The 16,190-nt window shown below is 35.6% G+C and overlaps 2 protein-coding genes across 3 annotated transcripts; one reads left to right on the top strand and one right to left on the bottom strand.

Annotated features, from left to right (window-relative positions):
• Positions 1-495: 495 nt before the first annotated feature.
• On the bottom strand, positions 496-837 carry RB195_020876 (uncharacterized protein; the record flags this gene model as incomplete). Its single annotated transcript, XM_064189399.1, has 1 exon — positions 496-837. One exon carries the CDS (start codon positions 835-837, stop codon positions 496-498), a length of 342 nt encoding a protein of 113 aa, XP_064045280.1.
• A 6,643-nt stretch (positions 838-7,480) lies between these two features.
• On the top strand, positions 7,481-15,568 carry RB195_020875 (uncharacterized protein; the record flags this gene model as incomplete). Of its 2 annotated transcripts, XM_064189398.1 has the most annotated exons (11): positions 7,481-7,517; positions 8,495-8,531; positions 9,033-9,144; positions 9,681-9,751; positions 11,464-11,546; positions 11,627-11,709; positions 12,361-12,435; positions 13,216-13,334; positions 13,823-13,946; positions 14,627-14,702; positions 15,441-15,568. In XM_064189398.1, the coding sequence occupies 11 exons, from the start codon at positions 7,481-7,483 to the stop codon at positions 15,566-15,568; spliced, it is 945 nt and encodes a 314-aa protein (XP_064045278.1). The 2 variants fall into 2 exon arrangements, with proteins under 2 accessions (XP_064045278.1, XP_064045279.1); XM_064189397.1 differs by lacking the exon at positions 15,441-15,568 and having other exon boundaries at positions 7,484-7,517; positions 14,627-14,731.
• Positions 15,569-16,190: the final 622 nt, after the last annotated feature.

The raw sequence follows: 16,190 nt of genomic DNA, 5'->3' as shown, positions 1-16,190 counted from the left end.
AACTCATTTAAATTGCTTTTCATTTAATTAAATTTAGTTTAATTTTAATTTTACTCATTTCCTCATTTAAACTTTAAACCATTGTATTTTTAGAGGTACTATTTTCCACGATATTATTGTATGTAATAATATTAATAAAAAGTTACGGTATCATCTGATTAGTTGCATTTTTACGTTTTCTGCTATAAGATATGATTTCCGATAAGCGAGGCTTGCGATCCACACACACACGGCCGTATCGTTATGGTTTATTTCGATACAAATCTGTTCGCTAAATGATCGAGGACAGGACGTTCTGTTCTTGGGTTCTGGCTGGATAATCATAGCAGAAGAAAATAATTGCAAAATAATTAAAATAATAAACTCTCCACAGTCATTTTATTCTTACAGCCACAATAAAACATTATTTCCTTCCTCCTGAATCGTTCTTCTTCCTGAAAATTATATTGTTATTGCTATTTTCCGCAGTGAGAGTTCATTAAGTTCATGTAACCTTTATTTGGATGGGTTGCTAGCGCTTTCTTTTCTCTCCAGCACTCCGTATCCCAGAATAGTTGCCCGAAATCTCGCCACGGCTATTTTCGGAGCATTCATTTCGCCTTGCATCCAGGCTATCCATCCACTGTTTGCTCTACAAGAGGTCAGAGCGGTCCGCGATCGCTCCACACCACGATCGGTGGTGGCGTGATCGTCGGCGTAGCCACCGCCGCCGCCGCTCACTTCGGCGTTCCTCACAGGCTCGCCTCCTCCTATCAACAGCTGATATTCTCTGCTCTCCGAAGTTACATTCAACACGTTTTTTTTTTCGCCTTCAAGATTATTAATGCATTGCAACATTTGCAATGTCTTTATTTTATTTACTTCTTGTTTTTTTTACTCTGCTTGTTTTGTTTTTGTAAATTTTTAAAGATTAATCTTCAGTGCTGATGTGTAACATGGCTAGTGACCTAGTTTGGTTGGGAATTTTTCCAATTCCTCGGTGGTATCTGGTCTGAATCAAGTTTTCTCATGTGAATTGAACAGCATAGAAAAACCGGAATCAACAGAATCAGCCTAAGAAGTTCCGAGATCCGAGACGACAACAGAGTCAGAGAATTCAATTTCTCACATTTGATCGATACGTCAGTCATTCAATTATTTTGTGTCAACATTTTTCGAGCACTCGAAAATCTCACTGGAACTGAACCGTGGCGTACTTTGCTCCTCTTCGAATTCAAATTTCTAACTTCTTCCACGAACAATTTCTATAAAGAGAATCAGGGAAAATTTTCCATGGACCATTTTCCCTAAGAATGTGGTGTTTTCTTGTTTTTTTTTTCAGAAGATTTGAATTTGGGATGGCTTAGTGAAAGGGAGAATAATTTTGATAAAGATAAGTTCAGGAAAATTCTAGGATGAAAAGAAATTGATGAGATAGCTACAGGTTTGAAAATTCATGTGTTTTAATGGAGTTCTACTTTTGTAATTCTGCCATTTATTTTTTTTTCATTTGTTGTTATTCCCCTATTAATTCAGTGCTGAATATTTGCTTCGTAAAAAGCAAAATTTGATTCTTCTCCTAGTAGGTAGCTTTAAAATGATACCTGGCTGCCTTCTCCAGAATTTTTTTTCTTCTTTTCGGTTTTTTTCCCTCGAAACCTCTCGTCGAGTGCCTCAGCTGACACAACGTATTGTTAGTTTTGAACGAATGTCTACTTTTTTGAAAGGCCGCCTTTTGAATGAGTTCAGATGGGGAGAGAAAAGGTGGGAGATGGTCAAAGTAGTTATTCTCAATATTTGTAATTTATTTCAGGATTTTTTTTTCAATTCTTAGGCAAAGCTAGAAGTTTCGAGACTCGAGAGAAGTTCTTTGTTTTTCTCTTTGCTATGGAAGAGTTTTAGAGAGTAAAATTCGGTCAATAAATTAAATTCTGTTGAATTAAATATAAAAATTATACGAAAAATTTAAGCAGAAAAAATAAAATTAAATTATGAGGATTTGAAATTAGATTAAATTTAATATATTTATTTATTTAAGCTGTGTATATTGTAATATTTATGCAGCTAATTTTGTAAATAATGCACTCATAATAAGCTATAAACAACAACAAAGAATTGTTTTTGTAAGCATAACAGATAAGGATCTTCATTACATAGCCAGAAGACGTATGTAGGGCCGCCATTATCCTTACGATGATGATCATGGATCGTTAGCCAGCATGGATCTAATCGCACGTCCCACTGAAAACTGGATGTTCTCTGCATTGCTGGCAACATTTTCACGTTGCGATGACGTAAAGTGCATCCGGGAAATGAAAAAAACTAGAAACACTCCACATTGTAATGTACTCGAACTTCGTTGTTTCCTTAGACTCCCTTGTGTTCGTTTTCTGAGCTTTTAATCACACATTTCACTTATTTATTTTTATTATTTACTATTCTATTTTTCTACTGAGTTTTATTGAGTTGTGATCAGTTTAATTCACTTAAAGGCATCATCCCCAAATCTGAGGTGGTACGGATTTCAGGTGGAGTATTACGGGATCGTAGATTATGGAGGGAAGGGTGATTCCGTCCATTTCTCCCTAATTGCCGTAAAAAAACGGCCCGGAATATACGACTTCGAGCGTTCCGGCGCGCTTTTTTCTACAACGAGTTCGATTGGAACGCGCCAGCCTTGTGCATAAGCCGCATCCTCCCGTTTTTTACGGCAATTAGGAAGAAGTGGACGGAATCACCCTCCTCTTCATAATCTACGTCCAAGTATAGGCATAATCCACCTGAAACCCGTACCACTCCAGATTCGTGGGATGATGTTTTTAATTATATTCGTAATATTCATTTGATTAGTAAAAATAAAATAGAAATATGCAGTTCCACTGAAAATTGCTAATTGACCATTTAGACGGTCTATTTATTGCACAAAGTATTTTTTCCAACAATTAATGAAGGTCTTTCTTCTCCTTTTGGTAAGTGTTCTTGCGCTTGAAATTCTCAGAATAGTTGATATTACATATTTACCGTTAAAACTAGGTAAATGCATTTTTTTTGCTCCCTCGGTGGAATTTTTTGAATTCTACCATCTGATTTCTATTCTTATCAAGAATTCTTCATACACGCACTCATCGTTTAGGAAAATTTCATTTTTAACTGTGGTTGAGGAGATTTTTTACTGCAATTTTTTTATAATTGTACTACTTATTTATTCACATTCTATCAGTTTTTGAGATATCCATGCACATATATTGGTGTATGGTTTAATCATCTCATAAACCGCTAAATAAACTTTGTTGGTTTGTTTATTTATCGTAAGATACCTGCTAGTTTTCTATTTTAGTTCTATTTTAATTTTTTTCTAGTTTTTGCCTGGTTTTACTGTTCTCTCTAGAAATTTGCTGTGAAATTAAGTGATAGTCTATTCATTTTGTACTTAAGCGTTCAGATCAAATGATTGATTTTCTCTTTCTTGTGATTTTTCGTTTTTTAACCTCTTTGGAACAATTTTACATGGATTCAACTGAGCCGAAGAAAACCCGACGTCACAAAAAAGGTTGAGTTTAAGTCGTCGAAAAGTACAGAGATTGTGACAAAATTGTTGTGACGCTAGAAAAGAGGAGAAATGACTTTAGTATTTTTATGTAGAGTATATAAGCTGAATAGGATCCTCAGTATCGGAGGAAACAGTCTAAAAATGGCTAGACCGAAGGGGGTCACGACGGAGGACGCCGGTCTGAGGTGAATAACAAAGCACTCCCGATGAACTGTCCCGATTGAGCCGCGACTGGGCGCTACAGTCCTACGGACAACAAATCGAGCTCGTTCCTCTCTAAACACATTTGAGTCTACGCATAAGAAGGTTGTGAGCCAGCAAAAATCCTCTCAAATTTAAGGATTTTTCTTCAAAAAATTCCTAAGAAAAAAAGGCTCAGGTGCAGCATAGTTTTATGGGAGGTTGATTAGTTTCGCTACTCCTATCAGTGTAAAGATAAGCGGTTTCTGGGAATATCAGCGCTTGATTCGCGTTTTTTTTTCTTGCGACGAGCTTTTATGCTGCATTTATCGTGAATTCCTCGGAGGAGATAGCGTTGTAGGGTGGTATCGGCCTACATATGTATGCTTTTCACTAATCGAGCCATTTTACTGCAACCTTTACTTCGTGAATGGTGCTGTTTCCCATTGGAATTGGAATATTCCAGAAATTTTTCACCGACACTCGGTTATTTTCACTTACACACGATTAACCTTTGGCATGTTTCTTTCAGGAGACATCTCTGGAATCATCCACTCCTCTATTTGAAACACTTATTTTTGAACGTATTATTGTTACTATCCTGAATACCAGCACAGACGAATAATTGAAGGCCTGAAGAAATGTAAACAAATAAACATGTAATCACGACTGATTTTTTTCTAAAGATTTCTATCTTCTTTATGCATACATAGTCTATTGATTTTTGTTTTTTTATTTACTTTTCTTGTCAAGTGTTACTAGATGCATCATGCAAAATATTATTTTTATCCTTTCTTTTTATTCCGTCAACTAAGAGCTCTTATCTAACTATTAAAAGAAATGAGTTTTTTTTTTCAGATTTATTTGAAATATATCTACTTTTTCTGACGTTTTTCTTTTTCTGACAGTTTAAAAACCTTCATTATTTGTTATTTTTGAGCCATATTTCTATAATTTGGTCACTATTGCAAAAATTTGTCTTTTTTGGTACCTTTCGAAACACTGTGTTAAAAAATCATCGATATTTGTTTTTCTTTGATTTTTCCATAGGGCGTCGGTCCAAGAATACGGCATTGAATCCTTCTTCATCATGAACTCCTTCATTTCAAACTTTTTCTTGCCTTTATAATTCACCTTTTCAATTTTTCTTTTCAATTCATTTCATTTTTTGTTCACCTTTCATCAATTTTTCCCTTTATTTCCTTCATTTTTCGTCCCTTTCTAACTTTTTCTTTTCCTTTTTAATTCATCTTCACCTTGCAGCATCTTTTCCCCCGTATTTCTTTCGTTTTTCATTCCTTTATCTTTTTTGGTTCCTATTTCGTTCTTTTTTCGTGTTGATTAGTATCGCGATCCTCTTTGGGGGCGATTTAATTTGTGTGCTGTGATTTGATGTGGGTTTCTTTTTTTTTTTAAAAAAAAAAATCACCGTTTTTCATTATTTCGTCAGAGGAAACTGGCGAATATTTTAAAGACCTCCAGTGTCAAATACGAAGCGTGCGCGTCAGACTATTCACATGAATTATTCTTGACATGTCCATGTCCGTCCGTTTAAGTACCTCTTTTTCTTCAATACACTGGAAAATTACATGCTATTTGCATGCCATTATGGAACATTTTCCTTGGTCGTTTTATTCGAATACCGGAATCTTCATCCTTTGAACTCGACTGGTTTCCTTGGATTATGACTGGATTGACACTCTGAATCCATTGCATTCGATGGGCGAACTTCCTTTTTGCGAACGATTCCATGCGCTCTTATAAACATTATTATCGCGTTTTCCCTCAACATTCTCGTTATTGATTGCTGTACATAGAAGTTTATGGTCGGTTTCCGTTTGGAAGGCAAGGATTTCTCCTTATATGCACCTTCCTTTATTCATTCACCTAGAAATTTGGTCCTAATTCCTGTCAGAAGTAATTTATTTTTCGAAAATTAGCAAAGTAGCTAAAAAAACAACTCTGAAAGAAAACTTCGGCATGATTTTTGTGCTTTTAACATGGTTCCGCAAAGGATTATTCGCAAAAATATGAGAAAAATTTTCGCATCATTAAAAATCTGCTCTTAGCACATTTTTTTAGATCAATCAATCAATCAGTAGACCTTTAATCGACTATTTAGTTTTTTTTTCTCATATTTTTGCGCACCATCTGCAGAACCATCTCAATAACACAGAAATGATGCCGAAGTTTTTCTCAAAGTTGTTTTTTTAAGCTACGATTTGCTAATTCTTGAAAAATAAACTAGTTAACTACTTCTAAATAATGTATCTTTTTTTTATTAGGGATGAAATTTCGGGGATTTCGAGAGCGTTCTGATGTTCTAAGAATTTTTCAGACCACAAAGTTATTTCCTCTAAACTGTCCTATCTCTTTCTAAATGTTATTCAGGCGTGAATTGATCGTTATTGATTAGATCAGAACTTCATAACTTAAAATGGAAATTTCCTTTCAACACTTCGCATGAATGTATTTACGAGAGTTAGAACATTATTCACTCACAACTCGCTCTTTCACCTTGTTCTGGTAGTAAATGACATTTGGTTTCCAATGGGTTCAACCAGCTGGCCGCGACGCTTTAGTCGCGACGCATTCTCTCTTCCTTTTGCACTGTCCCGATCGGGACGGGATTACCGCGCTCAACTGGTTTGACAGAATCAGTCTCGATTAACATTTTAAATTATTATAGTTATAGAATTATGCGCTCGCGGTGGAGCGCATTTACCTTAATAAATTTTTTGTTTTTTTTTAAACATTAGAAAATCGTCCTGGTCACAGCTTCAACCAAGTGGCTCGTGTATGAGATTCGATTTCTTCAAAAAAAAACACTAAATTCTTGGAAAAAAAACAACTTATTTCCGGAGTTTGAAGGAGATAGTATTTGATCTTAGAAGCTGCGTGTACCGTCCATAGATTTTTACTATAACTCTGCTTCCGTTGAATCCAGATCAAGAGATCAAAAACGGCAATATTAATGTTCTTCACTTATTCTGAGGAGAATCTGGAATCAAACACTGAGAATTTTGTGAACTTTACCTAAAGCCTATTATTACTGCTATTTCTACATCTTTTTTTTTATAAAAACACATTTTTCCTCTTCAAATGCATGGAAGTTGTTTGGTATGCAAGGGATGAGGATGTTATTCACCTCATAAACATTAATGGAGGGATAAATGTACTAGTTAATACCACTTCTAGAGCCGTTGGATGGATGTAGAAATGTGAGTCCGGGAATCATCAAATGGATTAGTTATGAGCCAAATTTTGCAAAATTCTCAGTGTTTGATTCCAGATTCACCTCAGGATAAGAGAAAAAAGTTTTTTTGCCGTTTTAGAGCTACAGACTAAAAATAATACATATAGTTGCGTACTTAAGTGATTCTAACTCAAAGAAATATGTAGTTATTGACTCGACTGTACAAGAGTTAGCCGTTATTAGGGATAGGGAGGGAGAGGAGAGAGGACTTGAGTCACTTCCTACTTAATCCCAAATAAATATATGATATACTTAATGAATGTTTTTTTGAAATTAAATGGATCGCAAAGAGAGTAATCCCATCCAAAGAGATACGAATCTTTTCCTTCCATTTCAAACACTAGTTTTTTTTCCTTGAGAAAATGAGTAATGTTTCCTGGAAGTTTGAAAAAATATCTGATAAGAAGTCGAAAACATACACCTCCTTGATAATTCCTTTATTTTTCAAAGACAGAACAACAAAAACCTCTCACTTCTACTAAATCATTTACCCTAACCGGCGGCGGTCAATTGGAATGATGATTGCAGCAGTTCTGGATAGCAACTATTCAGGCTCGTTCCGTTTTGATTTAGGAACTCTGGAAAAATTTAAAATTTTTGCACGTTTTTAAGGTTTTAATGTAGTTTTTATAAGTTACATACTTTAGTTAAGAAAATAATAATGAGGGAATTCAATTTGCTAGAAAAATGTACGAGTTTGAGGACGATTCCCCTCAAGGGCGAGTACTCGGTATGATTCTGAGAGACTTTTCGCCTGCAAGAAGGCACTGAATCCGTGGAAATTCCCAGTTTTGCCTTTTTTTGGTTCTTTTTTTCTGCTCAAACTCTTTTCTTCGACGTTTCTTTTAGTTTTCTCTTCAGATTTCTCTCTCTCATCATCTTCTTCTCAATCATTTCTCATCTCTGACGTCTTCTCTTTTTTCCTTTGCTTTTATGCTCGCTTTCTCCTCTCCCGGATTTCTCAGGGGAATCCGTTGACGCTTGTCGTTTTCTCTTATCTTTTAAATGTCTTCCGAACACATATTGAATCGAGCGTTACTGCTTTCCTTCGTCCTTGCCCAGTTATATATTTGGGGCGTTACGGTAGGACTTAATCTAACGCAGCAGCAGTTTCTAGGAAATTGTGTGAATTTCCGGAATACCCCCTCATCTTACTAACGAGAGGCTGTTTCTGCTGGGAATCTGAATACGTGTAAAAACAGTTGCGGGGAAATACAGTAAAAATTAACACTTCCTTGATCTGGTTTTCTTTTGTCCTTTGCTGTAGAAAATGTCCTTGACATTTCTGTTTCATTGCGGCAATAGAACTGCTAATATTGACACACACTACTTAGTACAGAGTATTTATTTACGTTCAATCAAATCCAGTCTGGTTTCGTAGGGATTTCTTTATATTTCTTTATATATTTATATATAATATATATTAATATATTTATATTGTTATTTATTTGTATTATTTGTTTATATTATTTTTTACTTATTCATTCATTTATTTATATTTATTTTTTATTTATTCATTTTTTTTACAGATTCATGGGAGTTGTCCACGACTTTTTCGCCTTACAAGTTCGTATATTTCTGTAGTTTCGCTTTATTTTTTTTATTTGGGATGATTATAAAATTGATGAGTTATAAAAATCTTACAAAATTCAAGAAAATTAAAATTGTAAAAATTTATCGAGTGCAGAAATTTAGTCATAATGTTTGAATCGAGCGTCTCTTCTTAAAAATGAATGTAGTACGATAGAATTTGATATGTGATCTGCTCCAGTTTTCCACGTTCCATCATTTTGAGACGTTCCTAGGAAAAAGATGGTGGTTTCGTTTTTGACAGAACTCAGTTAAGAGCGGTGTCTCAGTTTACTTTTGTGTTTTCAATGTGTTTGTGTGGAGTTTTGGCTGTGTTTGTTTGTTTGTTTGTTTGTTTGGGATTTAGAGGTCGCATTTCTTTCTGTACTCTTCTAATTTCATGAGTAGTTTGACAAACGTCCTTTTTTTCCGTGCAGTTCCATGATACCACATGCGCCGCATTACGATCTTTTTCTGGATAGTTCTTCTCTTTTCCAGAACTATGCTGCGATTACTCTTCTGTATCGGTGTATCCGCATTACTTCGAATCGAATACCTGGTTGCCGCCGCCATCGTTGCCAGTTTCGCTCCAGATTGGTCACAAAATAAAGTCAGTATCATTTCTGGATTATTGACATTGTTCAGAAGGACTTCTATTCATACGCCACTAACCTGTTTGTTTTTGTAGTTTTTTTTTTCGCTGCATTTTCTTTTATTTCATCCATTGAGAATTATTCCATGTTTAGCATCTTTGCTAGAACACCAGCAATCAATAGCTATCTCTTGCACAATGTAGGCTCAAGAGCTGCCTTTGAGGAAAATCGGAAACTTCTTATGCTACCTTAAGCCAAAATTACATGAGTTATAGGTAGCTTGTCGAAATAAAGACGTCTGCAGTGCTGTAAGTGGAGGTTACAAGATTGAGGTTAAGGTTGAGCTCAAGGTTGAGGTTAAGTCTTTTGTGGGGTCAATTTGAGTAGAGAAAACGCGAGCGAAATGCTGGGATTTTTACCATTGCTGCAGATCTCAAAAACACAAGTTTTTTATTTTAAAAAAAGAGGAATCGTGGAATATTTCTATGGATTACAGATAATAATTGTTAATTTTTTTCTTGGATTCACCCGTTCTATTGTTGCCCATTTTCAGGTCCGTATTTTTTCCGTCCGTGTTGTCTCTTTCACACATGCAACGATCTCATCATTAGGATGCCTTTGCAGGTGAATTCTTTGATGATATTACAGTCTACATGGGGTCTAATATGAGCGAGAGAGGAGAGTGAGACGTTTCCTGTCTGAACGATCCATCATTTCCAAAGGGATATTCCGACTGATACATAGGTTTATCGCTTATGTAGCAGCGCTTTACAAAAAATCAGTAAAACGAGTAGAATTATGTATTTTTTGATTTTGCTGCATGACGCATTTATTAACGGAGAAATTTTTACTTTATAGCAACGAGAATTTGAACTATGTTCATTTATCCGCGAGAGCTCGTTTAACCAACTGGATAAATTTATCCAGCTGGTTAAACGAGCTCTGGTGGATAAATGAACATAGGTTAAATATCTGTACTATCGGATATCGATTAGACGTAATTAAATAACGAGATTAATTCCACATAGAAAAGTTTTGTCAATAGGCGACGTTTAAGAGTTTCGGCCAATTATAAACTTTTCCAACGTATGCGAGCTTGATTACTACCTCCCTGAGGCCCTGGTTGTGGTAAATGCAAGCGACCTCAATTAACGGTGGAATTTATCCAAATATAACAAAAAAAGTCCTGTTATCCAGTAAATCACCAATCAACTCAAATAGATCAAATACCTAGAAGGAGCGAAGCACGGAATGTATGATAATAACACTGTTTCGTTGCGTTGAATTGCCGAACATAAGGAAGGAAAAGGGCAGGTGTAGCGCAGTCGGTTAGAGGTTCCACTATGTCTGCACAATCGATCGCAGGTTCGAATCCGTCCTAGCGCTCACCAAACCATTCATCCTTCCTGGGGCGACAGATAGGTACCAGACTTGTCTGGGAGGATAAAAATACTGACTTGACTCATTGGCTAGCCCCCGCAAGTCATTGTATGGGCCGGTTACACGTTCGTGAACCTCAAACGATTCTGAATTGAAGTGAGCGTGGTGGTGCATCCCAGGCGGATTGATTAACGCCAGACGCTTTATCCTTTATCGTTTAAAGAAAGAAAGCTGCACAGAATTCCCATCTTACCCATACTTTATTTTCCTGTTCATTGAAAAATTCCGAAATTTTGAGCAAAAAAATCCCAGTTTCATCCGGAGCATTTGAATCGGCAGATGATGTGGACGGAAGTTACTAAGGGGTCACACTTATGAGTCTGCCAGTTGGTACGAAATATGTGCGTTAGGGGGCACTATGATTTGTGATCTCATGTGTGGTTTATCTCTTCCTTTCACAACTATGGTTTCCCATTTGGGGCTTGCGAAAGTTGTAAAGGTTACTGTAGGTCAGTGTAGGCTTAACTGTCGGAAAATCACGGAGTTGGGAGCATTTTCCTTGCAAAACAACAAAAAAATGGGCGGAAATTCCCAGCAAACTAGTCTATACTAGAACTTATCCGCAAAGAACTACCTAGGCCCATTTAATCTCCCGCGATAAACCAAAGAAATCGCAGCGAGCAACTACAGGGCTCGTACGTGCACAAAAAACCGTATTCACATCGTTTGCCGTGTATTACACTTGCTGCTCCACAAAGCTTCGCTATTTTGAGCGACATTGCTTAACAAGATTAGAAGAAAGTTCAATGGGGCACAAGAATCAAACGCATAAGTTCTGCTGGAAGTTGTAGTTTTTTATCTGAGGAAGTAAGACTTTTATAAAATTTTTCAAAACGTCAGTTTCTGACGTGTGCTGTTATTTGATTGATTAAGAACTCAAAATCCACATGTTTCAGCCTTCTGTCCGATCCTAATTATTTCAAAGAACCGTACGACTATAGAACAGACTCAGCGCAGTACGTATTCCTATTCTCTATGGGTGAGCAGTTTGATCTCATCTACTTCCACACATACAGATCAGAGAGATATCGATTAATCGATTTTTAAAGTGTTTTTCAGGATATTTTATTTATGACCTCATCGATATGTATATCCATGGAGAAGCACCAAACTCTAAGGAATACTTCGTGCATCATTCACTTGTTAGTTTTACTTTCTTTTGGGATATTTTTTTAGAGGGTTTTTTTTATTATTGAAAACTTTCTTCGAAGCGATGTTTGCTAAACATTCTTTTTTCTCTTTCCCAATTATTTTTTTAAATTGTTTCATTCAGAAAATAAGTGGTTTTTCGGGGGAATTTGATTCTGTTCGATGTTTGCTGCTCTTGTTTGGAGAATTATTGCGTAGCTTCCTCCGAGTATCTTTTTCTCCATATTCCTATTTATTTTCATAGCAGAGCAGCCGAACAAAATAAAATCCCGAAATTCCCGAAATCCTAAAATGGGATTCTGTTTCCAGTAGGACTTCTTCTCAAGAATTGTATTCACTTGTTGTGTTTCCGAATTCTTCAATAAATATACTACAAATAGTACTACAAATACTTCCACTTATTTTCAAAAAGGATCAGAAGGGTATCCGTCCCAATATTTTGCGGTCCTTCTCCACCCAAAAACTCCATTCTTGATTAAATTGATTCTTGATTAATTTCGTACTACTTTTCTTCGCAGTTAGAACCCTATGCAGAAGTTTGTACGTAAAACGTTCAGAACTAATTTATATATTTTTTTTCTGTTCTCCTAATACTTTTTTCTTGAAAATCTTATATAAATATTTCTACAGGCTACTTGTTTCAGGTGATTACTGCGTTTACAGTAATTCTCATCACGGGTAAACTATTCGGGTTTGCAATGATCGGATTACTTGTTGAGGTTCGCTTGAGTCTTTTTTTTTCCTGTTCATAGCTCTTTCAATAAGAATAAAAAACAAAACCGTATGTAAACATTGATGAAAGCTTTCAACATTGAAGTATTTTAAAAAAGTAAAAAATAAAAAGCCCGCTTAGTAGGAACTTCCATCTAGAATTTACAGTGCCATTGAGCTAAACATTATCGATATCATGTAAACAGAAATTATGAAAAATTATGGACTTTTGAGACTATATCCTGAGACGTTTAAGACTGTTCTTGGGACTACATACTTCATCAGATGTGAAATAAGGATTCCTGCCCTTTCCTACTTTATACTGGACGAAATAATCATCAAAGATGGCCGAACTTCCCACTTCCTTTTCCTCCTAGTATTACGTAAGAAAGGAATTTTGACTGGATATTTTTTGGGTTTTAGGTGCTAACGTATTTTCGATTAATTTTTTTTTTTAACTTTATAATATAAAAAGCAACCATCTTGTAGTGTATGACACTTTTTAGCAATTTAATCTCATTAACAATTCTCTTCACCTTCAAAATATTGATTAATCGCTTTTCAAGGTTAAATTGCGCGAAAAATTTTAAAGTTGACGTCATAGTCAATTTTAGTAGTAAGGAAATGGTCCCGTGATTTACCAGCTCGTTTTTTGTTTACTTGGAATTTTCTTGAATCCATCTTTTAGACAAATTGCAGTCGGTCTCATTAACAACTCTATTTGTCTTCCCTCTGATTTAATTATAGCTTAGTACAAAGCTTTTTAAAAGGCGATTCTTATGATTTAGGTGCAAACGATATTCCTGCATTTACGAACAATGGTACGATTAGCTGGTTGTTCAAAACGTGGTACTACTGCTTATAATGCTTTAATCAATGCCAATATGTTGTGCTTATTCCTATTCAGGTGAGTTTTCTCTTTTCCGTACTTTTCAGTGGACTTTCGGAGCATTAGGCGAAATGATATCGTTTAATATTGGACCTAAAATTGATGCAAAGTCGTTGAATTCGAGAATTTTGTTTTGATGTTCTGAAATTTTGTCTATTTTAATCTTGTAATTTTGTTTTGTTGTTTTGTTTTATCGCGAAATCGAGCATCGACCATGTGGCCACAGGGGACTTCTAACCGACTCCGCCACGCGCTCCCCTAGAAAAGATAACTACAGAAACATTTCCTTATGATATATCTCCTGCCTGCAATCGATACCCATAAAATGCAAAAGGTGTCGGTACTTGTTCTGTGAAACGTTACCGTTGACAAGGTAACCAACAGTAAAAAACTTATCCCGTTCGGATCAGCTGGCGTAGGCGTACGCTCTGTGTGCGACTTTTAGGAATGAAAATTATTCGTGTACGTATTTTGAATAGCAATAAAATATTAAGAGAATATTTTAGGCACATCCCTGTCACGTATCTTCTCTATGTGATGTTGGTGAAGGATGAAAAAACTCCGTTGGTCCTACGAACTTTCCTTATTGGAGGATTATCATTTTTGAGCTATCACAATACTCATTTAACAGTAAGTTCTTCCATTTCAACGACGTTAATTGAAAAAAGGAAAGAATTCGAAATATTTTTTGTCGAAAGCGAAGGTTTAAATACGGAGAAGATTCCTGAGAATTTTCACTAGGGAGTAAAGTTTTGCTGAAGTTAGCTATGAAAAATTGTGAAATTTCGAACTCAAAGAATCAACTTTTCAAATTTTGAACTCATGAAAAATTCCTAGAGATCTTTGAAAAAATCATTTTCTGAAGCTAGTTTAGGTTAAGCTAAAAATCTACACCAAATGTTCTAGCTGTAAAGAAAGCCGATTTATCTACACTAACTTCAGAAATCAGTTTTTTTTTTGGAACTTCATTGAAATTCAGGCAACTCATGTAGAAAGTAGCAGCGTAAGCGTAGTAGCAATAGCTTAGTATTTAAATATCCGCTTTTTTTTCTTTTTTTTTCTCTTGCAAAAGTGGACTTTGTACGTAAAAATAACAATAACAAATTTTCTCTAACCGCCACTTTGATTTTTTATTTCTTTTTCAGATTTTTTTCCAATCATTTCATGTGAATAAAATTGCCACTATTTCCCTCTGAATGGTTTATTTTCATGTATTACGGTTATCATTCTAACATTAATGACAGAAAAATATCCACATTTTTACAATTTTTCTTCTATATCATATTTTGACGTATTTTTTCACATTTCAGATATCGATGATCAAAGCGGATGGATTTTTCGGCTACGAAATGCAAGCACTTGACGAGGATAGCGTGGATCCATTAGGTTCAGTAAAAGTGAAAAAAGAGAAATAGACAATAATTTTTCTCTTGCGGTAGGGCCTCCGGTTTCGGTGATCCTTCAGCTCTAAATTAACATAATCTCATTGACTCATTCTTCATGTTTTCTCTCTGTGTGTGCGTTTTTTCTTTTCGTTCACTCCTGAAGAACTCTCGGTACATGTGGTGATTGATTTGATTTGACCGTGTTGTCGACTTTAAGCAAGAAATGTTTTCTTTTCTGCATCTGGTCCCTTTAATTGTGATCATCGTAATCCCTTTCGTAATTCTGGTGTGCGTGTGTGTGTGTTTATATGTTCCATTCCACATCGCTTCCTTAAAGTGACACTTGTTCACAAGCCAGTGGTCAGTGACGTCTTCGTAGGAGTTCGTCACCGTGACTTTGATTTCTGAACTCGACATAGTTCGGGTTCCATTTCTGGTTACGCAGCCGAGTAGACACCGTAATATTACTACCGTAATTCCAACGCTTTTTTTTTCGCATATTCAGGAATGAGATTGTTTACTGTACAAGTGTGCTTAAGAAAGGTATCCGCTATTCTGCGTTCGATCGATCGATTAATTACGGATGGACAGATTTTCTATTAAAGTACAAATGGTGTTTTGTGTGTTTGAGTGAATACGGTGTACATAATATTTTCACGAGTAGTTTATGTGTCGAAGTAAAATTTCAGTTCAGTTGTCTTCCTGTAGTTTTCCAATGAGGAATTTTTTTCTGTTTCAGTAGAGGAGAATGGCTTAGAAGGGCCCTTCTCAACTTGTTTTCTACGAGTTGTTAAGAAGAATTCCAGGATGATTTATCAAGTGATCGAATGTATTCGAAATTTCTTACTTTTTTTTGATTCTGTTTGATGGAAATCGAATTTTTTTCTGATGGCACTCTTCTAAAGATTTTGCTGAACATTTCGTGTTTTCAATTCGATGCACTGAATCAAAGGAAACCCACGAGATATACGGAGAGCAAATATATCAACAAGGTGTCAAGGGTTTCTCAAGCGTCATCAATCCTTGGAAATCTCAAACGACTGTATGTAGGACACTTTGTCGGATTATTTGATTACATATTGTCAAGGTTCTTGTTAGAAATTATCCACATAAATAATAAAATTATCCTTGCAACACACCAGTTTACTACGTTGATTTAACACCTAATAATTACTCGATTATCCATTTTTCAAAAGGAAAGGGAAAAATAGAAAAAGGATTCGTGTGGTCGGCTGTCTCAAAGGATCTCCGTGTGCATACAAAAATAAAAGTCTGATATCTCTGCTCAACTCTTCATAAAGTCAAGGATTTTTGAAATTACGCAAACATTCCCTTCACATGGGAAATATCTTGAACTTATGTTTCTCTACGGTCTACCTATCATCTAAGGATAACTAACAAGACAAGAAAGAGGACAGAATTTTTTTTTTCGTAAAATACCTGTTTTTGTTTTTTTTTTTCACTCTGCAAAGTAAGTATGTAAATTTTT

This window comes from Necator americanus, chromosome II (assembly GCF_031761385.1).
Source record: "Necator americanus strain Aroian chromosome II, whole genome shotgun sequence".
Taxonomy (NCBI): Eukaryota; Metazoa; Nematoda; class Chromadorea; order Rhabditida; family Ancylostomatidae; genus Necator; species Necator americanus.
Note: the sequence above shows the minus strand (reverse complement) of the source record. Positions and strands in the feature narration are given on the sequence as shown.